Here is a 22,175-nt window from a genome sequence, read left to right as displayed (position 1 = left end):
TCAATCATTCCAAAGTCTTACTAAAGAATCATAAACAGCTCCTCACCATCTACAAAATAAAGTCCAAAGCCAGACATAATGGCACACACTTGTAATCCCATCAGCTCCGGAAGCTGAGGCAGGAGGATTGCAAGTTCAAAGCCAGCCTCAGAAACTTAGCAAGGCCCTAAGCCACTTAGTGAGACCCTGATTCAAAATTTTAAAAATGGAGGGGGGGCTGGGGATGTGGCTCAGTGTTTAAGCACCACTGGGTTCAATCCCTAGCATCAAGTAAAATAAAATTCAGAGTTCCTGGGCGGGATTCTGTGTCCCTCCCTGGCTGGTCTTAGCCTGCCTTTCCAATCTCTTTCCATGCGACTGCCAGCAACAGCTCACCCTGGGAACCACACACCTGAGAGCGTGTCATTCCCCAAGACACGTGGCCATGGCCCCTGGAGCATTCCTCAGGCAGGAATATCTTTCCTGTCCCCATGTACCAGCGGAAATTCAACTTCTCTTTCCACACTCAGTCTGAAGGTCATGTCCCCCAAAGCAATCTCACCCTCCTGAGTGCTCCTATAAAATTCTGGTTTTATCTGTATTATAGACACCAGCATGTTCTGTGGTCAAGGTCTGGTCCATGCGTTTGCCCCCTCTCAAGCCAGCAACCACATCTCCCTGTATTTTGTACCCTCATCTTGCTCTCTTCTAGCTACAGCCAGGGTCTACCCGCGTGACTTGAAAGGGCTCAATAAACTCTGGACAACTAAATTAAATCCATCATGTCTAATATGGAAAACCACTGCCTGAATTGAAGAAACATCATTTTCAGGGTGTGTTAACTAGTGCCTCCAACTCCATTTGATTAGAGACAGGCTGTTACTTTATCTTCTGGAATGTGCACTTATGCAATAACAGAACCCCTATACTGTTTTCTGCATATGTTAGGTGAAATCATTTTATAAATAAGACGCTGCTCAATTTATGATGGAATCATGTCCTGATAAACCCATTGTGAGTTGAAAATATCCTAAGTCAAATATGCATGGAATACACCTAACTTACCAGAGATACTAGCTTAGCAGCACAGCATACTGTAGAGCGTTGGCTGTGTCCCCTCATGATCCTGGGGCTGACTGAGAGCTGCAGTCACTGCTGCTACCCATCAAGCATCAGCAGATACATATCTCTAGCCCCAGAGAAAATCCAAATTCAAAATTCCAAGTATGGTCTCTACTGAATGCAAATTGCTTTTGCACCATTGTAATGTTGAAAAACTCATGACATCAAACCCTTCCAAATAGGGGACATGTGTAGATCTCTTGTGCCTTCTACACACAAAAATCGTTAAGGCATTTAACGGGACTTCATTTTTGACAATGGGTGACAAGATCCTACTGGCCGGAACCTCACACAAACTGAAAAATATGAACTCTGGTAAAAGCAATAAACACACACATACATGAATGCTCCAGAGATTGACCAAGAACAGGCAGATTCAGAGTATTGACACTTAGAAAAAGGAAACAGCAAGGGATGGGTTTCCCCATTCCACGACTTAGAGTGTAAAGTGTGCCTGGTTGACACTGTGAGGCCCAGCTGGATCACCAAAGGAGTCCCACTGTCTTTCTGCATGGAATAACCGCAAGTCGAGGGAGGCACAGAGAGGTGAAATCCGGAATGCTGTGTGATCCCTGAACCACCCATACCCAGGGCAGACGGCATGCAGTCTCAGGGAACTTTCTGGGTGCTAGTAATGGTCTGTATCTTGATAGGAGTTTGGGTGACATGGGTATAAGCATTTGTCAAAACTCATCAAATGGAACATGAAGAAATGTGCACTCCGTTCTATAGAAATTTTTCCTCAAAAAAAAAAAAAAAGTGTATATTGAATTTAATCATCCGAGCAGAAGTACTAAGAAGACAGTATACCGGTGCCTAAACTTACTTCAAAATGCATCTTGAAAAAAAAGATGGATTGACCAACCAGTAAAGAGGTGGATAAAGAAAATATATCTGTGATAAAGCAGATAAAATAAACCATTAATGTAGAATCTAAGTTGCCAAGTCAACAGATGTTGGTTGTAAAATTTTTCATTTTTTAATAGAGTTGATAGAAATCTACATACAAGTTTTCACAATAGTATGGAAAAAAAGTTAAAAACACATTGCAACTTGAAATTTTCTCCTCAAAGAGGCATGAAAGTAAATCACAATATTTGCAAGAATTGGGCTAGGGATATTGCTCAGTGACAGAGTGCTTGCCTAGCATGCATGAGGCCCTGGGTTCCATCCCCAGTGCCATGAAAAAAAAAAAAAAAAAAGTTATTCACAAGCATCAACACAAAGGAAGCCAGGAATTCATTGTGGAATTGTAAACAAAAAGCACTTAGGTAACAGTTTGTTAAAACACATTTGCTGCCCAATAGGAAAGAGCATGTACCAGAGTTGACCTTAGAGAATCATGGAAATATGTTCCTCATCTCCGTGAAATGTTCTAGTGACATATTTTATTTTTGTAGTGTTACAGGGCTACCCCGGTAGTCCGGTGGTTAGTGATGTTAGAGGGCATCTCAGAAGTTTCGATTCTGAGTTCAGCTGCAGAGGAGCAGGCCCTAAGGACCAGACAGGCCAGGAAGATATAATACTGGACCAGAGAGGGCAGCACTCACATGCCAGAGGAGGAGCCAGGGTTGAAACTGGCCTGAAGGGGCTGCGTGCAGTTCAGTGGTTAGAGCATGGGTTTAAGCATGGGTGAGGCCCTGGGTTCAGTCCCCAGGCCCTCAAAACAAAAGGATCAAGAAAAACTGGCCCGAAAACAAAGACCTCTGGATCAACAAGAAGTCAAAGGGATGCTCAATCCATTTGTTCCTGAAAACAAGCATCTCATATCTTCCAACACGGAGAGGACAACAGAGTGCTGTGGTTGGCTCACCTCCTACAGACACAGGATAAGTGATCCCAACAAGAGCCAGTCAGCTAGAGAACAGGGCCACAGCTATTCCAACAACAAGACACATTAACCTTGTAAATACTGAACAATGCACACTACACACTGTTACTTGTTGCTAAATACAGCCAAAAAAAAATAAGAAATAAAACAACGGTAAATCCTATTTGGGGTAGGAAAAGGTAAAGGAAACACACCTGGCACAATGCCCCCTTCCTCTACATGAACATCTATTTTAAAGGTATAAAATACACGAAATAGGCTGGGGGTGCAGCTCAGGGAGAGCCCACGCGTGGCATGTGCCTCATGTGTATTCCATCCCCAGCACAGAAAAGTAAGGCAAAATAAAACACGCAAGATTATCACTTGATAGGACTTACAAATATGAGTCTGAAATTATTTCCATATTCCCCTTCAATGTGATTTCCATATTCCATTTCCATCAAATAAAATGTGAAAGACATCTGGACTTGTTACTCCTATGACCTGTGTCAGTTCCTTCCCCCCCTCTCCTCCTCTCCGTCTCCCCCAACACACCTCTCTCCCACCCCTCTCTCTCATGCTTCTCTCCATCCCAAGGCTAATACATATGCTGGAAATGAAAATGTTTATATCTTAGATTCTCTAGTAACGAAAGCAAAATTTAAGTGGGATTAAATAGGGGGGGAAAAATCTCCATTCCAGGACCTACCTGTCGTGTTAGACATAATTTAAGTACTGAAAAGTTGTTTGATTTTAAACAACTTTTATAACAGTCTATAAAAAGAGAAACATCACATCTTGTATGTGCTGACTCTAATTTGACATTTTTTCCAACCTACTTGGACGCACTCGCACTCCCTGAAGCAGCCTCTCTGGATTGGCTTCTCAGAGTTTAACTCTGCCTGATCCATTTCACCAAAGTTCTGGAAGCACAGTGGGGCAATAATGCACTTTCTGTTTGGGGGCAAGCAACCAAGGGACCACCTCCCCCTGAGGAGGGGTATCTCAGCCCAGCCCACGCAGCTTTGATCTGTTTTCAGTTTTTAAATGCTCCCTGCTGCCTGGTGGGACGCTAAGTGGCTTTGCTTCAATAGACATTATGTCACCCCCTGACCCTTATGTAAACATACTGTCTAACACCTCCACAATGTGAGCCAAGTGAGCCAGCCCCAAGCAGAGGCTGACAAGATAAGTATTTTGCATGTGCACCTGCAGGAGGAGTCCGTGCCTGCCTGCATGCACGCCTTCTGCCTGGCACAAGCAGGAAATTTAAATTTAGACTCAGCAGCAACCACTGACTCCTATTAATTCTTACTAAAGTCATCATGACATCAGATAGAAGGAAAATAATATTTCTTCTTCCTGGAGACTTTTTTTTTCCCAACCATCATGAAAGTCACAGACCATAAGCCCCAAAAGGGGAAGGTAACTTCAGTTTTTTAATAACCATCGGTGCACACAGAGTCCAAAAAGCATCTCTCAAACCTGCCCAAGGTGTTTCACAGTTCATAATTCTTTCATCCAAATGTTGTTATTTGTGACAAGGGATAAGACTAAGACAGCATATACCAATTTAATTGAGTACTTATTGTGTATGAGTACCTTTTGTAATGAGTACTTACTGTGTATCAACTAAGGTACAATGCTGGGTACTTTGGAGGGGAAAATGTACCAAAGATGGATAAAACATTAGAGGATAGGAATCAGAAAAGTCAGCATTGAAGGGCTGGCTCAGTGCACACAGTGGTGGGTAGCAGAGTCAACCAACAGAACTCAAGGCTCCACGCTCCTTCCTCTAAGCCACCCAGAGGTCATCTGCACACAGGTATCTGAAGTTAGAATGCTGCTCTGTGACTTTCTGCATAGGGAAAAGTCCCTTGTCATCTGGACCCAGATGTTCTTACAAAGAGTAATGTGTGCAGATGAGCAAATGTCAGATAGGCTTCCTCGAGCGCTGGGGGTGCAGCTCAGTGCACACTCACCCAGTGTGTGCAAGGCCCTGGGTTTGAACCCCAGCACCACAAAAAAAGAAAGGAAGAAAAAGAAGGGTTTCCCTGATGAGATGGCTCTTGAGCTGGGAGTTAAAGAATCGAGTAGAACTGAGAGTGTTGAAATGGAGAGTTTCACAAGATATATGGACGAAATCGGGGAACAGAGTCAGCTGAGAGAATAGGAAGTGTTAAAGACAAGCGGAGAAGAAGAAACTGAAGGATGGAAGTCAGAGGCCTTTTGGCTTCATTCAGTAGACCATACGGATCCAATGAAGGTGATGGAGGGGGATAACAGATCACATCTGCACCACAGAGAGACGGAGCTGGCAGAGATGCAGGGTGGATTAGCAACAGGGAGGCCGGTGCAGAAGTCAAGGCCAAGCATCACAAGGAGCTCATCTGGGGAACTTGTGGAATGATGGAGGAGGAGGATGGGAACATGGGAGTGGGAAATCCTGGAAACGGTAAGTGTGGCAATTCACTGGATGTAGGAACAAGGGCCGAGATTAAGTTTAAACCTGAGGAACCAACACTGGGTTCTCAAACGTCAATCACCCCTCTCATCAGCAAGACAGCTTGTTAAAACGCAGATTCCCACACCCCAAGCCCCCACCCAGGTCAGGGGCAGATCCACGTTAACAGACCTGTGCTGATTCATAAACTCTGATACATAGGAAATGGAAAGTGTTTTGATGGTTTTGATGACAATTTCACGAACAAATGTATACAAGTGGCAGCTAATAATTCAAAGTTAAGGTTTGATTTTGTGTGTGTTTGGCATTTTGCATGTCACTTTTCTCATAATTCATTTTTTTTTGTCAATTTTTCAAAAAGTACAAGTCTATAGAAATTTAAAATTTTTTTAAAACAAAGCAGCTTTTGCAATGAGACAATTGCAAGCACTGCGCCATATGGTTCTGGTGCCGGACCACCCTTGGGCAATAGTCAGAAGAGACAGGTCAGTATAAGAAAAGGGAATTGAATGTGTGAGCCGATGTTCCAGCTCTTTCCAAACATGCTGACCGCTAGTTCCATATAACTGCACCAGTAGTCCCACCAGCCACCAGCCTCTATGCTGGGTCACCTAAGAGCCTGTAACTGCCCACCATCCTGCCTAATGACCACATCTCTCCACTCCTGTACCTAAAAGTGACCACCCCCTGCCCAGGTCCTCTCTGGCCCCCGTATGTAGGTTTCCTGCCACCTGCCCACACTTCTGAACCTCTCGCTGTGTCTCAGAAACTGTCCCCCCAAATAACAGGCTGGCCAGCTGGGGGAAAGGAACATCAGTGTGATGGAGGCTTGTGGAGAGGAAGATAAGCGCTTGGGACAGTCATGAGTTGCCTTTAACAGAGCCACTTCAGCAAAGTGAGGGGGACAGGAGTCAGGTGGTAAGAGACGTGGAAAGGATGTAGGTACATCCCTGAATGACAGACAGGTGGGAGATGGTCACATGATTTTGAAACCTACTATGCCACTGGGTGCTATCTGGAACATTCATTTCACGATACCTGAAATATTCGTTCTCTTCTAAGACTTCCAAATTCTCCCCTAACTTCCTAGCACTCGCTGTATATTTGCAGCAAGAAAAGTGTTTGCCTTTCTGAGATAACAGGATGAGTGACATCAGTCATTCTCTAAGGCAAAAGGTCATAAAGAAATACAATACTGATGTTGTCTTGGGGAGGAAGCAAGATCTACTTAAGCTCACAGAATATTTGGAGAATGGGGAGCATAGGGGAAAAGTTGGGAACAGGTTGGGATTTACTTCCTTAAAGTTCTTGGACTGGTGCCCTACCAAAATTGCCCAAATTTAAAACAGAAACCCCGTGAAAGCATCTTTGTGCTCTTCTCCAACAGAATCCAAGCTTCTCAACTTGAACATTTAGAAACAAGATGCCAGCAGGGTCATTTGGTTCAAAAATAAATGTGCAAAGTGAGATACAGAGTTAGGGTCAATCACAACTGCCAAGAGCAGGCTTGACCCCATGAATACTTGACCTTATGGTTCTCTGATCCAAGAAAACCATTCACAAACATCTACAGCACATTCCATTCTTAAGACAGCCAGAGCCCTTAAAGATAAAAGCAAGACATTGATGAAAGCTGGAACTTTGTACAGCTCTTCTCTGTGTTTGGATGGAAGGTCTCATGCCCTCACACCCACAATTGCTTAGAATAGCTCAGGAGATGTTCACTATCTTGATTGCTGAAATGGTTTCATTGATGCCTACCTATGCAAAGTTCATAGAACTGTATGCTTTCAATAAGTAGCTTATTGTATGTTGATCATACCTCAATAGAGCTGTTAAAAAAGAAAGAAAGAAAGAAACAAACAAACAAACATTCAGAGAAACACAGAAAGGAACAATCCCAGAATTGAGTTCTGAGCATTATCTTGTCTGAGTTTCTCAACTGTGTTCCAGGGAATTAGGAGGCTAGAGTTTCAGAGTCTGCTATAGTTTATATCTAGAATATCTCCCAAAGCCCCGTGTGTGGAAGGCTTGGTTTCAGCTTGGCACTATTGGGAGGTGTGTCTAGTTGGAGTTTTCAGGTTATTGAGAGTGTGCCCTTAAAGGGGACAGTCAGACCCCATCCCTTTTCTCTTCTTCTATTTTGCTTTTCAGCCTTGAGCTGAGTGGCTTTGCTCTACCATGTGCTCCCTACCACAGGCCAAAAGCAAGAGGGTCAATCAATCATGGATTGGAACCTCCAAAACTGTGAGCCAAAACAAACCTTTTCTCTTTAATAAGTGGATTATCTCAGATATTTGTTATAGTTATGGGAAAAAAATGATTAACACAGGGTCCAAACAGGGAAAAGGAACCCCTGCAAGTGTTTCCAACACAGGGTATTTAACGCAGGGAGCTGGTGCCACAGTAATGGGAGAGCTCAACAGAGAAACAGATCATGGAGTGGTAACCCACAAATTAGCAATATCAGGAAGCCATGCCCCCCCTTAGGAAGGGGGGCAGAGGTCCCAGGGTTCACCAATGGAAGGTGAAACAGGTGACCCATCCAGAAAGAGCTGGAGCCACAGAAAGCAGTGGCATCTGGAAACGCAGACTGTCATACTCTGTAAGAATAACCAGGGCCAGAATGGAGGCAGAGAGGCCAGGTCTGACCCAAGAAACTTCCAGCAATAAGGGGTTGGGAAGCTAAAGTAAGTTCAAAGTAAGTTCAAAGAAAACTGTTACAACAAGTTAGCAATTTCTCTACTGCCAGCCTTTTCACAGCTCTAATATGCTGATAGACATGTAAATCTCAAAGACAAGAATAGAATATTAAGTGCTTCCGTGATCTTTTTATGCAGAACACTTTGGAAAAACGGTGTTCATGAGACATTTTCTGGAAAGTGCAGATCGATTGCACATATTCAAATTGTATAGATAAAGAAAGAGAACTAGAAACTTGGTTGAGTGTTTTGAACTAGATATTATAAAAAGGATGTTACTACCACTAGAGGTTCAATTTAAGCTTCCTGAATTGTAATCGAGTGTTCTTTCCTCCACTCTGTACTTAAGCTCTTTCTAGAACCATCAAGAAATCTAACTACTTAACCATAATAGTGGAGGATGACTCATTCCTGTGGTATAGAACTCAATGGGAATGTGTATCATCTGCTCTGCTGGTGACAGAGACACCAAAACTATGGGTAAAGAACATATGAAAAAGGAAATGAATGTGTTGAGGTTGCCAAATTTGTTAAACAGAGAGGAAAAAAAAGAGAGAAGGCAATGAAAGCCAAAGAAATAGAGCAACTCATATCCACTGGGTACCACCTACATCCCGGTCACCATGTTGGACTCCACATCTTACAGCAATGACACACCTGTGTATAACAATAGAATCAAACAACTTTGATTAAGCAGATGAAGTAACTATGGGGCACATGTGTTGGAGGTGTTCCCAATGGTGCTAGAGGGCTCTACCCTAAATAATCTTCCTAGAAATGCAAACTTGTTCCATGACCCTGTGGGAGAAGTACAGGTAACCAAATATCTTCACCTCAAGGCCCCTATGACCATCTTATGATTCCCCCCATAAGCCTTTGCCCTGTCCTTAGATATCATTTTTTTTTTTTTTGCTTGATTAAACTTCCAACACTCAGATGTATTAAACCACAGCATATTCCAAGTCAGATGTATGGGACAAGGTTGAATTTCTTAAGTTCACTAATACTGCCCTGGCCCCAAGCTACTCCATAAGAGATGGGCAAGTGAGAAAAGATCTCTCTATGATGGGTAATTAACACAGAGAAGGGGAGAATTCACAAAATGTCTCACCCATATGACATTCATCCAGGAACACTCCCAAATCACCAACATATCTCACAAGAACCGACAGCTATGTGCTCAATAGCACTTTTTAGAGTTACCGAGTTTCTTGTTGATGCTCTTGTATTTTCTTTTTTGGTTTACCATTAATCCTTGTCACCCTTTGACGTGGGAAACAGTTCAAAGGAAAATAAGCCTATTTTGTATATTCTTTTACAAAGACCTCTGAATTTATGGAATCTCAATTAATTCAGTTTTACTCAGTTCTCAATAATCTCTCCAAGGAAGTATTTGAAAGTTCCCTGATCCTGCCTCTAGGATCAGTAAGATTTTTTATTTTTCTTTTTTGATAAGTTTCTCCATCCTAAAGGCACACCATTTCAATATGAGTTTTCCAAAAGGAAGGAAATATATTTAACTCTTCCCCTAACATCCCCTCTCCCAATCTCAATAATTTACAAGCACAAAATTTCAATAATTCTTGTTCCTTCTTCAGGCTTCTCTATTTTACTCCCTCCAATCCTGCCGAGCATGGATCAAACGGGCACAAGCCAGGGAGAAATTTAATCACTCATGTCTCTGCCTGAGGGATTGTCTAGGTACTATGGTGACAGACACCTCACTGGAAGTATGTAGGGAAAAAAAAAAAAAGATTTTTAACTCCTAGACTTTAAAAAAGAAAGAAAGAAGGATTTCTGATGAATTTGTTGTCAACATGTAGTAGCACTATAAAATAAGACCCTACATTTTCACAGGCGATCGAAATTACTTCTTTATATACCACTGGAGTAAAATTCCAGAAACAAAGTATGATTCAACAAAGGAATTTTATTATTCTTGCCCCCAAACTCTGCATATTTTCATGGATTTGGTTTTCCCTGTTAAATGGACAGCTTCTCCACAGTGGGTTTTTAGGGCAGTAAAACTACTCTGTTTGACACTATGAGGGTGGGTGCATTTGTCCAGACCCACAGAATGAACATCCAGAGTGAAACCTAACATAAACGAGAGACTCCCACTGATCACAATGTATCAATGTAGGTTCACTGATTTTTAACCAATGGGCCACTCTGGTAGCAGAGGTTGATAAGAGGAAAGGCTAAGCATATGTAAGGGTGGGGGAAATGAAAGGGGATCTCTGGATAGCAGAATGAATCGGACATGACTATCCTATGTGCATATATGATTGCACAACCAATGTAATTCTACATCATATACAACCAGAAGAATGAGAAGTTACACTCCATATATGTATGTCACATTTTATTGTCACGTATAACTATGTAAACAAAAAAAGAAACCTCTGTAAACTTCTGCCCAGTTTTGCTGTGAACCTAAAACTGCTCTCAAAAATAAACCTAATTTTTAAAAGCATACAGCTTCTCTGTTAACTCATTCTGCTATGCTAGTAGGCAAATAAAATCTGTTTTAAAAAAAAAAATCAAGTAAAAAATTCTAGTCCTTCGTTTCGTGATTTACAAAAGTCAGACTTTGGACTATCTAAATATAACTCATCGATTTAAAAGATGGGAGGGAAAATAACTTGTCTCAGAGAATTAGCGAAGTCAATTATTATTATTACTATTATTTTTAAATCTCCTGTTCCCGTGGACACGTGAGAGCTCACACCCACAGATGACATGGTTGGCTCATCCTCTGACTAGACACAGATTGGAATTTTTTCCCCAGCCCATGTTCATGTACAGGAAACCCACAAGCCTGTAAACACAGGAACAACAATCAACAGACGCAGAGGTTGCAGGCTGGAAGTCACTTTCAGGACAAGGTGAAAGGGTAAGTGGTAACAGAGTGATAATAAGGAACTTGGAGGATGACAAAGGTCAGCTAGGAGGGGCCCCTCCCGCCCATCACTGTCCCGGCCTGCTGTCAGTCTACACTCCTCCCGCTCCAGGGCAGAACTCTCCCGTGATGAGAAAACAATCTGAACGCAAAACCTACACTGGGGAGCAAGGACATTTCTTCGGGCCCAGGACAATCTCAGCCCCTCCAGCAGGATCAGCAATCAAGGGCGTATGCCCATGAACTTGAAAGTCAGGAAGCCTCTCTCACTCGGAACCAGAGCCTCATTCTGCAAAAATGTTTGAAGAGATTCTTGGACTCAGTCATCTGGGACTGCGTTTGAGATAACAAGACCGTGGGGAGCCATCAAGGAATTACCTGATGCAATTTAGATACCATCTCTATTATGGGCCCAATCTCTTAAATAATGGAGATGGGAAGGGCAGGAAGAGAATCGGTGCCTGTGGATATCAGTGGAACAATTGCCACACAGAGCACAGTGGTTTGCAATTCAGTTTCCAAGCAGAAAAACAATTCACTGGGGTCAACAGTACTTCAGCCTACTGAACAAGAGGATGTTTATAGATATACATAGCATTTTCTTTTCTCAAAGCCACTGTGCTAGGAGAGAATGCTATCCACTAACAAAAACAACGAAATTTCAGAAGATTTGGATCTCCTCACCTCTTTTCCAGACTGTGCTCTGGCATGCTTTTGTAATTACTCCTTAAGTATATTCACTCCTGCCTGACCAAAGGCCCTATTGTTTTGATGCAGGAGGACCTCTTGGCAGGTCTGTGAATGGTCCTTCAGGGAAAAGTGACCTGAATAAATCTAACAAATTCAACTGAAAACACAAAAGATTCGATGATATGCAAAAGTTTTTCAAGCTCGAAATTCTATGCACAATATAAATTTACCAATAATCCCAAACTAGGTCAACCATTAAACCCACAGTCGGTTATCTGTTGCTGGACATGTTTCTCCAGAAAAAAAAAAAAAAAAAACTACCTTGTGAATGGTAGCTGTTTTCCCAACCTGGCCCTGGAGTCTAACTTTATCCATAGGGTGCTGAATACTAATATTTGTACTGAAAAAAGAAACTAGAGAAAACAATACCTTCAAAATCCTGGTAGCTGAACCAAAAAAAAAAAAAATTCCAGTAACTTTCAGTGATTAGCAATCAATGGGTAGATTTCTAATGCTTGTGATAAGCAGACGGAACTCAGATTCTGAGAATTCCTGGTGCTCTCAAAACTTGATAGCCCTGGTTCTCTAATAACTCTAAATTCTATTCACGTGATGATAGTTTTTCTTCTCCTCAATACAACTTTATCTTCACTTTCATATATTCCAAGGGAGACTGGGACCATTTTTTTGGCTCACAAATTTCCAAAGGGCCAGAGATCAACAGAGATGGGTATTGAACTGGAGGTTAAGGGGATTATGAAAAGAGATGTGTTTAAATAAAACTAACTCTGCTCTCATGACAAAAACCAAGAAAGAGGACAACAGAATGCACTGCTTCTATGTAAGGAACACAAAAAAAGAGGGTGCTCGAAGTTCCCATCTCAGCCCCTGGGTGACAGTCTGAGGCCCAAGCAACAGGCTTCCTGGCAGGCACCGGGGTCCTTGGACTGCAGCCTCTGAGGGTGGGACAGAAGAGTTAATATGTAACACCTGTTTACATGCATGAAGACTTTGTAAATTGACTGCTCATATCTGAAGGAGTTTCTGTATTGATTTCTACTCCTTTTAACCAGATCCACATGGAAGTTTCTAATAAAAAACACAATTATCTGATTTAAAAATATCTCCTCCTTTTCTTTCTACTGCTAGAAGCACCAATGATGGTGAATTGACTAAAATTCAGGGAAAAAAAAGAAAGAAAGAAAGAAAGAAAAGCGAGGTGGGGAATCAGGCTCAATGTGGAAAAATTAAACCAAAATGACTTTATTCTAAGTATAAATGTCAGCATTCTCGTGAAAAAGTTACAAAAAAGCTGATTCATTATCCAAGAAACTGCATCCTCTTCGTTTTCTTTTTCTAACTCAGCTTTTTAGAGACAAAGAGTTTGGAGCAGTTATCTTAGAGTCTGCTGAACTACCTACAGCAGGTATTCACCTCTCCCACCCATATCCATGTAAAATACTGATTTGGGGCTGCAGGTGTAGCTCAGGGGTGGAGGTTGGGCTTCGTGTGCATGAGGCTCTAGCACCAAAAGAATGAAATCTAACATATAAACAGAAAAACTCTGAAGACACAGAGATGTGACTTAGTTATCATATGCTCAATAAAGTGCTGAACTTTGTTTTTTCCACTTAGATTCTCTTATCCCTGGGGAGCCCTCCTCCAAGCTAATCAGAGATGAGCTCTTAAATGAGGAACTAACCATGATTCAGCACATTTAAAAAAGGACTTGTACCCATTCTTAGAAGGACAACCAAAGGAAACACCATCTAAGGTCTAAACAATGGTATCTACTTGCCCTTTCATCTTAGTTTAAGAACACATTGTACGACTTTTTTTTGTTGGAATAAAACTGAATTTCACATTTAAATCTCTTTAGCAGGATTTCTACTGCTTCTTTGAACGGGCTCTTGCAAATTCTCCAAACTCTTTTTTGCTGTGAGTAGCTTGCAGGCATGGATTTATTTTCTGCTAATAAAAATCTTCATTTGAGGACAGGCAGCTCAAGTGAAAAATAGTACCTACTGATCCTACGTTGATGAGGAAAAAGACAGTACCGTGGATCTGGTTAGAAATATGAGTAGGGAGTATTCAATTTTTCTTCTAATTTATGTTTCCCAGGAGTAATTTTGTCAAGAAGATTGCCAGTATTTTTAGTACAATAAGTTTCTTGTTACTTGTATGAAGACATACTGATTCCCTTTTCTGAGCATGATTGGAGGTATTATTATTATTATTATTATTATTTCATTTAATCCTAGCATCTGGAGATCAACACCTCATTAATTCAAAGTAAGTAAGTGAAGTCTAAAATACAGAGGTTTAAAGAAGCACTGTTACATCTCTCTCATGTAATGCATAAAATAAATTAATACACACTTGGATATCTAATGAAAAAAGAGGCAAGTTAATAGAACAATATGATATGCATCAAATGCCACGAACCTCAATATTCTACATGTCTGAACTTCAGACTTTTTACTCAATAAAAATCAGACATGGCATTTCTAAAGAATCAGATCTTCTGTATTAAAAATATGGGGTATTGCCTACATTTTCATTAATTCAATCTTTTTAAGCACCTGCCACATGGTCAGCATTATATTATGTGCGCAGGCTATAGTGGTGGATTGGTGAGACTTCAGCCTTTGAAGGATGACAACCTAGAGGTGACACAAACAAATGAGTAAGCAAATTCCAAAAGAAAAAAGAAAAACTCCTTGTGATCAGCAAAAGGAAGGAAATAAACAGGGTGCTGGGGTGGTAAAGTCCAGGATGGAGCAACCCTAGTTTATGTAGAGGGGCAGTAAAAGGTCTCTCTAAGAAGGTGAATTTTAAGCTAGGACCTCAAGGATATTTCAGGACACCTCTCCAAGGTCACCACATTGGCAGGCTTGCTTATTAGACTGCCAAGACATTTTTAGCAGAAAACAAACAGAAATGGCATCTGCGGCCCTGATTACATGCAAGTTCACGAGCTCACCCGGGCACTCTGTAGACCAGTCTCAGTGGCAGACCGACTGTACCTCACATCCCAGGCTATTCACCCAGATGGAGTTTTAAGCAGGCAATATAAACAACAATGAACTGGTCAAATGACCAGCATTTGGACTAGGAGAGATTCATCCTGTTGATTCATACTTCCTGATAGTTCTGCTGATGACAAAGCTCAGGGTGTTTTAAATGTATTTCATGAGTAAATTATTCCTCCAGTCTCAGAGAAGAGGAATGTTTACAACTATGTAACACTTTCCCTTATACCTCCAGGGTTCAACTTTCTCAGCCCAGCAGATAAGAGTATTTCCAAATACAGTACTGTAGCGTTTGTCTTTCTGCAGGTTCTTTAATAGATGAGCCCTGTAATATAACAGTTAACATGACATTGACACCAATCAGGAAATCTGTGGAATTCTCCCCACATCCTTATTCAGAGAATCCACGCTACTATGCAATTACTTTCTTCAAGTGAACTGTCCTTCTTTTGCTCAGAGTCATGGTATCAGATTTTATCACATTTTGTGAAATGTGATAATCTCCCCTTCTCACTACTAAGTGGATTAAGATGAAATAGAACTGTTGGATTGGCAGGTGGCATGGCTTTTAGCTTGGATTCTACTTACTTAAAACAGGGTTTCTTCTTTAATTACCCACATGGGAGACCAGGACTAGACCTATATTAGGTATGACTTATAGTCACACAGCCCAATGATGGGATATAAGGGGCTTAGGTCAGAGTTCCATGACAGCCTGTCCCCTGGATCTGAAATTTCACTATTGGTGAGTTCTCCTGGAACTTACATAGCTTTAAAAATCTTTTATGAAAAATGGAAATATCCTTAAGGAGATACTATGTTAAACCACCCCATTGGCAAGACTAGTTGTCAACCAGCTTCAAACAGTGTGACTCAGAAGGAGTGTGTACCCATAGACCACAAAAGGTCAGAAAAGCAAGGAACCAGAGGAATTTGGAAGTCACTAAGCACAATAAACATGACTGAAATTTACAAACTTGCCTCAAGTCCATTCTTGAAATTTCAAATACCACCCAAGGCAATGGTTCCTGAATCCTGGAAAGATTCGGGCTTTCACCCTCACACATTCAGAGTGAACTGAGATGGAATACAACCTGGGCATTAGGATGTTTTAAAGCTCTCAGGTAAGTCTACAGCCGATGTTTGGAAGTTTTGCTCTTCATCTCTGAGAATGATACATAGATTTTCCTCAGACATCAAGATCTTCTGTTCCAGAGATTCTTGACCGTGGTAGCACATTAGAAAAATCTATGGCACTTAGGGGAGAAAAAAGAAGGAGGAGGAGGAGGATGCCTGAACTCCACCCTCAAAGATTCTGAAGTAATCTAGGAAGCAGCCCCAGAACCCCAGAGTTCCTCAAGTGCCCTGGGGCAATGCTAATGGGTAGACAAGGCTGAAAACCAGGGTCCAAGGTCAGGAACTGTTTTCTCAGAGACTGTAACATGAGTCTCCATGAAGGAACCAGTCTTCCTTATCCAGGTTAGGTCTCCCGCAAAAGGCAATAAAACATTTCCCCAAAAGTTGTCAGGAAACATGGGGGCATGGGTGGGTGGGTGCGTGAGAGAATAGGGGGTGGAATGTATTAGGTAAGAAGAAGCAGAAAAGTTAGAATAAGGAACAGCCCTAATCCTCGCCGGCCCCTCCCCATTCCATCCCAACCCCCATCACCACATTTTATTGACTGGCATGAGAGAGAGTTTCCTTAGACTGCTTCCTGGAGGTGGCTCAACCTTGGATTTGCTTCCAATAAATTGTGAAAATTTCTGTCCAATCAGATCTCCTGGCAGTGCAAGTAGCCACATTGGCAGGCCCTGCGCTTCCACTCCCTGTGAGATTCTGTTTCATGAATTTCCCAGGAGGATTTTTGCACCACTTGGATGCCAATCTTCCAGCCTCTTCACCCTCCCCCCCTCCTCCTTCGCTCCTACCCCTCACTTTTTATCGCTCCACCCTCCCCCACCAAAGTTCAGCGGAATTGAGAATCATAGATATGTTGGAAAGAAATCGCCCAGATATTTTACACGGGAATCATTCAAGTAAATAAATGCAGTTAAACAGCGGACGTCTCAGACAGGGCTTGGAAACCTGTGTGCTACTTTACCAAGTGTCTGCTAACCCACTGTGAGGCCTTGGGCATCGCCATGCATCTCATGCGGGACAGGATGCTCGTGGAGACTCACCCCACAAAGCTACTGCACCCACTTGGGGTGTGGTTGCTGCCTCCTCAGTTCTCCCTGAGAAGGATGCATCCCCCACGTCCCTCTGCCCACACTAAACTCAATCCGTTTTTGAATGAACAGTACAAATCCCAAGTATTGATTGCAAAAGCGTCTTCCTCACAACCTTCACATTTACAGATGAAAAAACTTAAGGGGGAAACAAGGCGATATGACTCTGTCCGGGTTGCCACAGAACATTTGTGGCACAGCCCGATTTAGCCGCCCTTGAATTTCCATTCCGTTGCCTGGCAACGGGCTCAGACCAGCTCAGCGCCCAACCCCGACCCTACCCCCGCACCCTTTCTCGTCCGTGTAGATTTGGCAGTCTTGATTAAAGCGTTAGCCTTTGGGGGCAAATGAGCGAGGGCACCGACTGGATTACCCCAGTTGGACTGGGATTCCGGATCGCCCTCCGCGGTCTTGCAGAACCTTCCTCTGGAACCAAAGTGCTACCTTCCCAAGTCTGTGGATTCCTCTTAAAACACTCAAGTCAAGTTTTCAAAGTTCTCAACTCCTCTCGGATTCCCTAAAAGTCGCGGTGGGAAAACTGACACTCCAAGAGTCAAGGGGCCTAAGGCAGACAGTTCGGAGGGGAAAGTGTGCTAAACAAGAGCCTTCGGCTTCCCACGGAGGCCAGAGTCGGGTTAAAGTGGTCCCAGCCAGGCAGCAGTGAGAAAAGCGCAGAACATGCCCGGTCCCCGGTGAAGACGAGCTATCCAGGGGTAACACTCCCGGAGCCCGGCACCCGCGCGAGCCTAGTCCCGCCCCCAGTCTCCCACGGCTGCAGATCGCAGCCTGACCCAGGACCAGCGCGGAGCGCACGTGCCTCCAACTACCGCGCAGGTGGCAGGAGCGCAGCCCGCTTGTCCCCGCATCCCCGCAGTGCCAGGCGGGATCTGCACGCTCCTCCACCCCTTCACACCCACCACCACCCTGGGCCTGGGAAACTGGAAAGGAGGGAGATGTTCTCGTCGTTACGTTACCCCAAATTCTTACCCAGGTTCACAAAGCTCATGACCATGTCCGCGTCGTTGAGGAAGGCGCTGTCCTGCGCGCTTGTCAGTGGGGACGCGCCGCCGCCTCCAGGTCCCGGGGCCAAGAGGCTCTTGTGGTTGAGAGTGTGTGCGGCGCTGGCAGATGGCTGCTGGAGCTCGGACAAGCTGGCCCCTCCGTGGGGCCCAGGGTGCCGCCTGTGCCCCTCCGACGCCCCGTCCTCATCGTCGTCTGCAGAAAGGGCGTTGTACAGATCCAGCATGAAGAGGGGCGCGGACTTTAGCCGTCCTGGAGGTGGCTCCCCGCGAGGCGTCTGCTGCTGTGGGAACGCTGGGGGCTGTGGCTGCTGAAGACCATGCAGCGGCCTGGGGCGGTGTGGGAGCCCCAGCACCGACAGGATCTCCTTCTGCATCTCACGTTTCTCGTGCGTCTTGAGCCGCCGGTAGAGGAAGCCGGAGGAGGAGGACTGCGGTGGTGGCGGCTGCTGCTCTGCACGGATAGGGCTCCCGCTGTCCCCGGGCAGTTGACCCCCAGCAGCGGCCGCCGCGGCTGCGGACAAGGACGACCGCAGTGGCGGGGGCCCGCAGCAGCTGCACAGCAGCCCCCACCACCAGCACAGCCACTGCGCCCTCCGTCCCAGCCCCGGCATCCCCGCCCGGCCGGGCTGCCTCCGCGGGCCCCGCGAGGCGTCGAGCGGCTGTGCGAGGCTGGAGACTGGCCGCTGTGGCCCTTGGCGAGAACAGCCCCCGCCACCTCTCAGCGGACTCGCTTCCCCTTCCTGGCCTTCAGTCCTTATCTCTCATGGTCGACCGGGGAGCCCCCAGTAACCCCGGCTGGAGGGAAGGCGAAGGAGCGATCACTAGAGCCCCGCACTCCGCGCGGGCCTCTAGAGACGCAAGTCTAAGCCAGGTGTGCCCAAGTCGGTACTGCACTGCAACCAGCGCCCCAGCCCCTGGGCGGGTCACGGCGCGGTCACTCCGGGGCCTCGCTGCCCGCACACGTGCGCTGCCCCGCGCCCTCCGGAGCGGCTGGCTGAATAGGACCCCGGGCGGCAGGGAAGCGGGGCCTCTCACGAGCTGGAGGCGACGTCCCGCATCATCCCCCGCGCACGCCCCTCTCCGGTTCGCAGGGCCACGATGAAGTTTCCCCCGTCGCAGGGCCCAGGCTGTGACGACAAGGCGTCCCGAAACGCCAGTCTTCTCCGCGAGGCTTAACTTCCTTCTTGTTCACAAACTCCGCGCCCCTCCGCCTGGGCACTGTCTCTCCCCTGCAAAATCGCGCCCCTCTCGCCTCCCCAAGCGGAGGCGGCGAGGATCTTGCTTTCCGTTCCGTGCTCTCCCAGCTGCCCAGAAAACCCCGCTGGCCGAGGGGACGGGAGGGAAGGGGACCCGTGCTGGGAGCGGCTGCTGCGACGTCGGCGCCCGAGATTCGCAGTCTCCCGCCTCTCGGAGCTGCGCTCCCCGCAGCGGCCAACGTGGGCTTTCTGCTGCGCGTCTAGCTCAGGTACCGCACTCCAGCCCCCGGGACTCCCCGCCCTCCTGGGTAACCGACAAGCTGGCAGCCAATGAAGAGACGAGTCTCTCGGGCTATTTAAATAGGCCCGCCCCTTCTTTCACCCTCCCCTCCCGAGAGGCGTCGCCTCCGCGGCGGGTAGGTTTCAAGTACAGAGAATTCCTGGAGGCGCCCGAGGAGCTGCGAGGTACCAAAGGCAAAGAGGTCACCGTTAGTAAGAGTGCTTTAACGAGCTCCCCAATCCGAACCTGTCCCTTTTACTGTCATGTCAAAGACCTAAGTTGTATTAAATACAAGTAAACACAGCTATTAAATCAATTATTCCTGAAATAATTGAGGAAGAAAAGAAAAATGATCGTTTTCCCATTCCCTCCTTAGTTTCTCTTATTGATGTAATGTAGGCGTTTAGCGGACACGTGGCTTTCAAAGGCAGCTGCTGCAAGTTGGGACACACCCTCCAACGGAGCTGCTCACAAACTGGCCTCAGAGAGGGCCAAATATAAGCCAGACCAGTGTCCTGAGGGTTTGGGGTCGAATATTTTGACTTATCTCTTCATTTGGGCTTTGAAAGAGGGTGTGATCTGCTAATACAATGGAAAAGCCACCCCTAACTTCTTGGAAATGTCTCCATGCTTCTTCAGTTTGTCTGCTAATGTTGCATTTTAATTTATTGAAATACAACACAGTTTACATAGTGCAAAATAAAACTTGAGGAGTGGTGAATGAAGACGAGCCCAGGAAAGAAAAGGGCTTGGCATGCATCCTGAAGGGGAGAGTGGTAGAAGGCCCTGAAACACAGGGTCTATGAACTTGACAAGACAACATCAACACTTACCAAAAAGGCTGCAAATTCACTTGCCTGCCCACTGTCCAAGAATTCCCAGTCATCTGTGGATGCTAGAGGTAAAGTCCCTTTAAATTATGTTCTTCTACCTGGTAAAAAGTGTGTGGATTAGAAACAAAAACTGCAATTTGCTGATTTGGCAGCCTCCGCTCACATGATCCAAGGTATTTGGGAGTGAGACCAAATATAGACTATGAGATTCATGGACTTATGAGGTCATGGGGTTTCTGCTGGTCCAAATCTTACAAACATTCCTATCTTATTTCAAAGAATCTGTTTTGAGTGAGCAAGGGTCTTAACCTCGAACAATCCACTGGATTCGTCTTTCTAGTTTTATGTTGGCACAGGCACAGTGGTCATTTAGGACAGTCTATAATTTTACAAATGTCCAACAGTTGTTGATATGAAGCCACACAACTTCAGCAATGCTGAAAGTCAGTCTTTAAACATCTACAAGAATTCTTTTCATCCTGAAAGGGAAAACATCACTGCCTGGTCTGGATGCCAGGACTCTTAGAATTCAAGAGACTGCATCATTTCTTTCTTCTATCCAGGACATATTACAAGCATAAAATCATGGCCATGCTAGCCACAGCAGACACAAACTCCATCCAGAAGATCTGAGATCTCAGCAGGTATATATAGAAAGAGGTATCCCCTCCAGGGCAGCCTCCTTTTACAAAACTTAGTTGCACTCTTTTCATAAGTCTTCTGGTGAAATACAAGCAAGTAAAAGAAGCTCCCAGCTATAAATGCAGTGAGGGAAGCTATGAAAAATTTAAAAATTCTTGAGCATGGAAGGGAACACTTTAGTAGGGCTATGCCATTAGAAACACTAAATCAGGTTGTGACCTACCTGTTACATATGCATCTATGGGGATAAATCTAGTGCAGAATACATACGGATACACATACCTGTGCCGTTTCCCCCTTTATTTAGACACTGAATTATAAGGAGACAGACCCAGGTGACATGTACCTATAATGCCATTAGTGATACATTATCAATTAAGCTCTGATGAGGAGCTCTGATTCAGGTCTGGTATGGGCTGCCACCCTCACCAAGATGGACTTTCAGTTCTTGTTGAACAGTGCTAGAGTAAAGAGGAGTGCTACAATAAGGGGGAAGGCTTTAAATGATGAACACAAGAGCCCACATCTCCCACCCGGAAGACTGAAAAGTGGGTTAATTGGGACAGGACAATGATCATGAGAACAGTGACATGCAACTAAGAGATGCCTTCTGATATCCTCGCTATGTGCTCCCAACCTGTACACATCACATTTGTCAGCAAACATCCAGGCAAACCTTTGTATCCATTGGAGACCAAGGGGATGGGTAAAGAGGTACAGTTTTAAGATTATAATAAGCTCAAAATTGGACCACTGCTTCTCCAAATCAACTGGAACATGGGGTGGGAAAAGAACCCCTAATCCTCCATCTCACTCACTCCCTATAGACATCCCAGGGCTCCCCAGAGTTTTTAGAAGAGGGAGCTAGAGAAAAGATACATGTGATTGGACAGGATGGGATGTGACAGATTTGAAGGGAGAGGAGAGATCTGGCTTTGAAGTTAGCTAGAATGTGTAAACCACCTTAAGAAAATCAGAGGTAACTTCGCCCCCTGCAGGACACCAAAATATTACCACCCCTTCCTCTGTGAGCTCTGGACAAGCTTCATTAAGTTCTCTGTATGTGTCTCTAAAACATCTGGGGGTGGGGGGAAAGAAGAGGAATTTGTTCAAGAAGCCAGATGTGGGAGCCAATCCATAGCAAACATCTGTTGCTTGGCTGACATTTCATGCAGATGGCCTCCAGTTTCTGGAAATAGGTCGTCTGTCCCACCCCTGCCCTACCTCTTGAAGAAGTGAGGAACCCTCATGTAGAGGCACAAGCCACCCCAGG

The 22,175-nt window shown here is 44.8% G+C and overlaps 1 protein-coding gene across 1 annotated transcript in view; it reads right to left on the bottom strand.

The window, feature by feature from the left end:
- Positions 1-19,400, bottom strand: part of Bmp6 (bone morphogenetic protein 6) — a 165,207-nt gene extending 145,807 nt beyond the window's left edge. Inside the window, exon 1 of the mRNA XM_076859175.1 lies at positions 17,917-19,400. Within this exon, the coding sequence (XP_076715290.1) occupies positions 17,917-18,562 (646 nt within the window). The 5' untranslated portion in view covers positions 18,563-19,400. The remainder of the gene's footprint in view (positions 1-17,916) is intronic.
- Positions 19,401-22,175: the final 2,775 nt, after the last annotated feature.

This window comes from Callospermophilus lateralis, chromosome 6 (genome assembly GCF_048772815.1).
Source record: "Callospermophilus lateralis isolate mCalLat2 chromosome 6, mCalLat2.hap1, whole genome shotgun sequence".
NCBI classification, from domain to species: domain Eukaryota; kingdom Metazoa; phylum Chordata; class Mammalia; order Rodentia; family Sciuridae; genus Callospermophilus; species Callospermophilus lateralis.
Note: the sequence above shows the minus strand (reverse complement) of the source record. Positions and strands in the feature narration are given on the sequence as shown.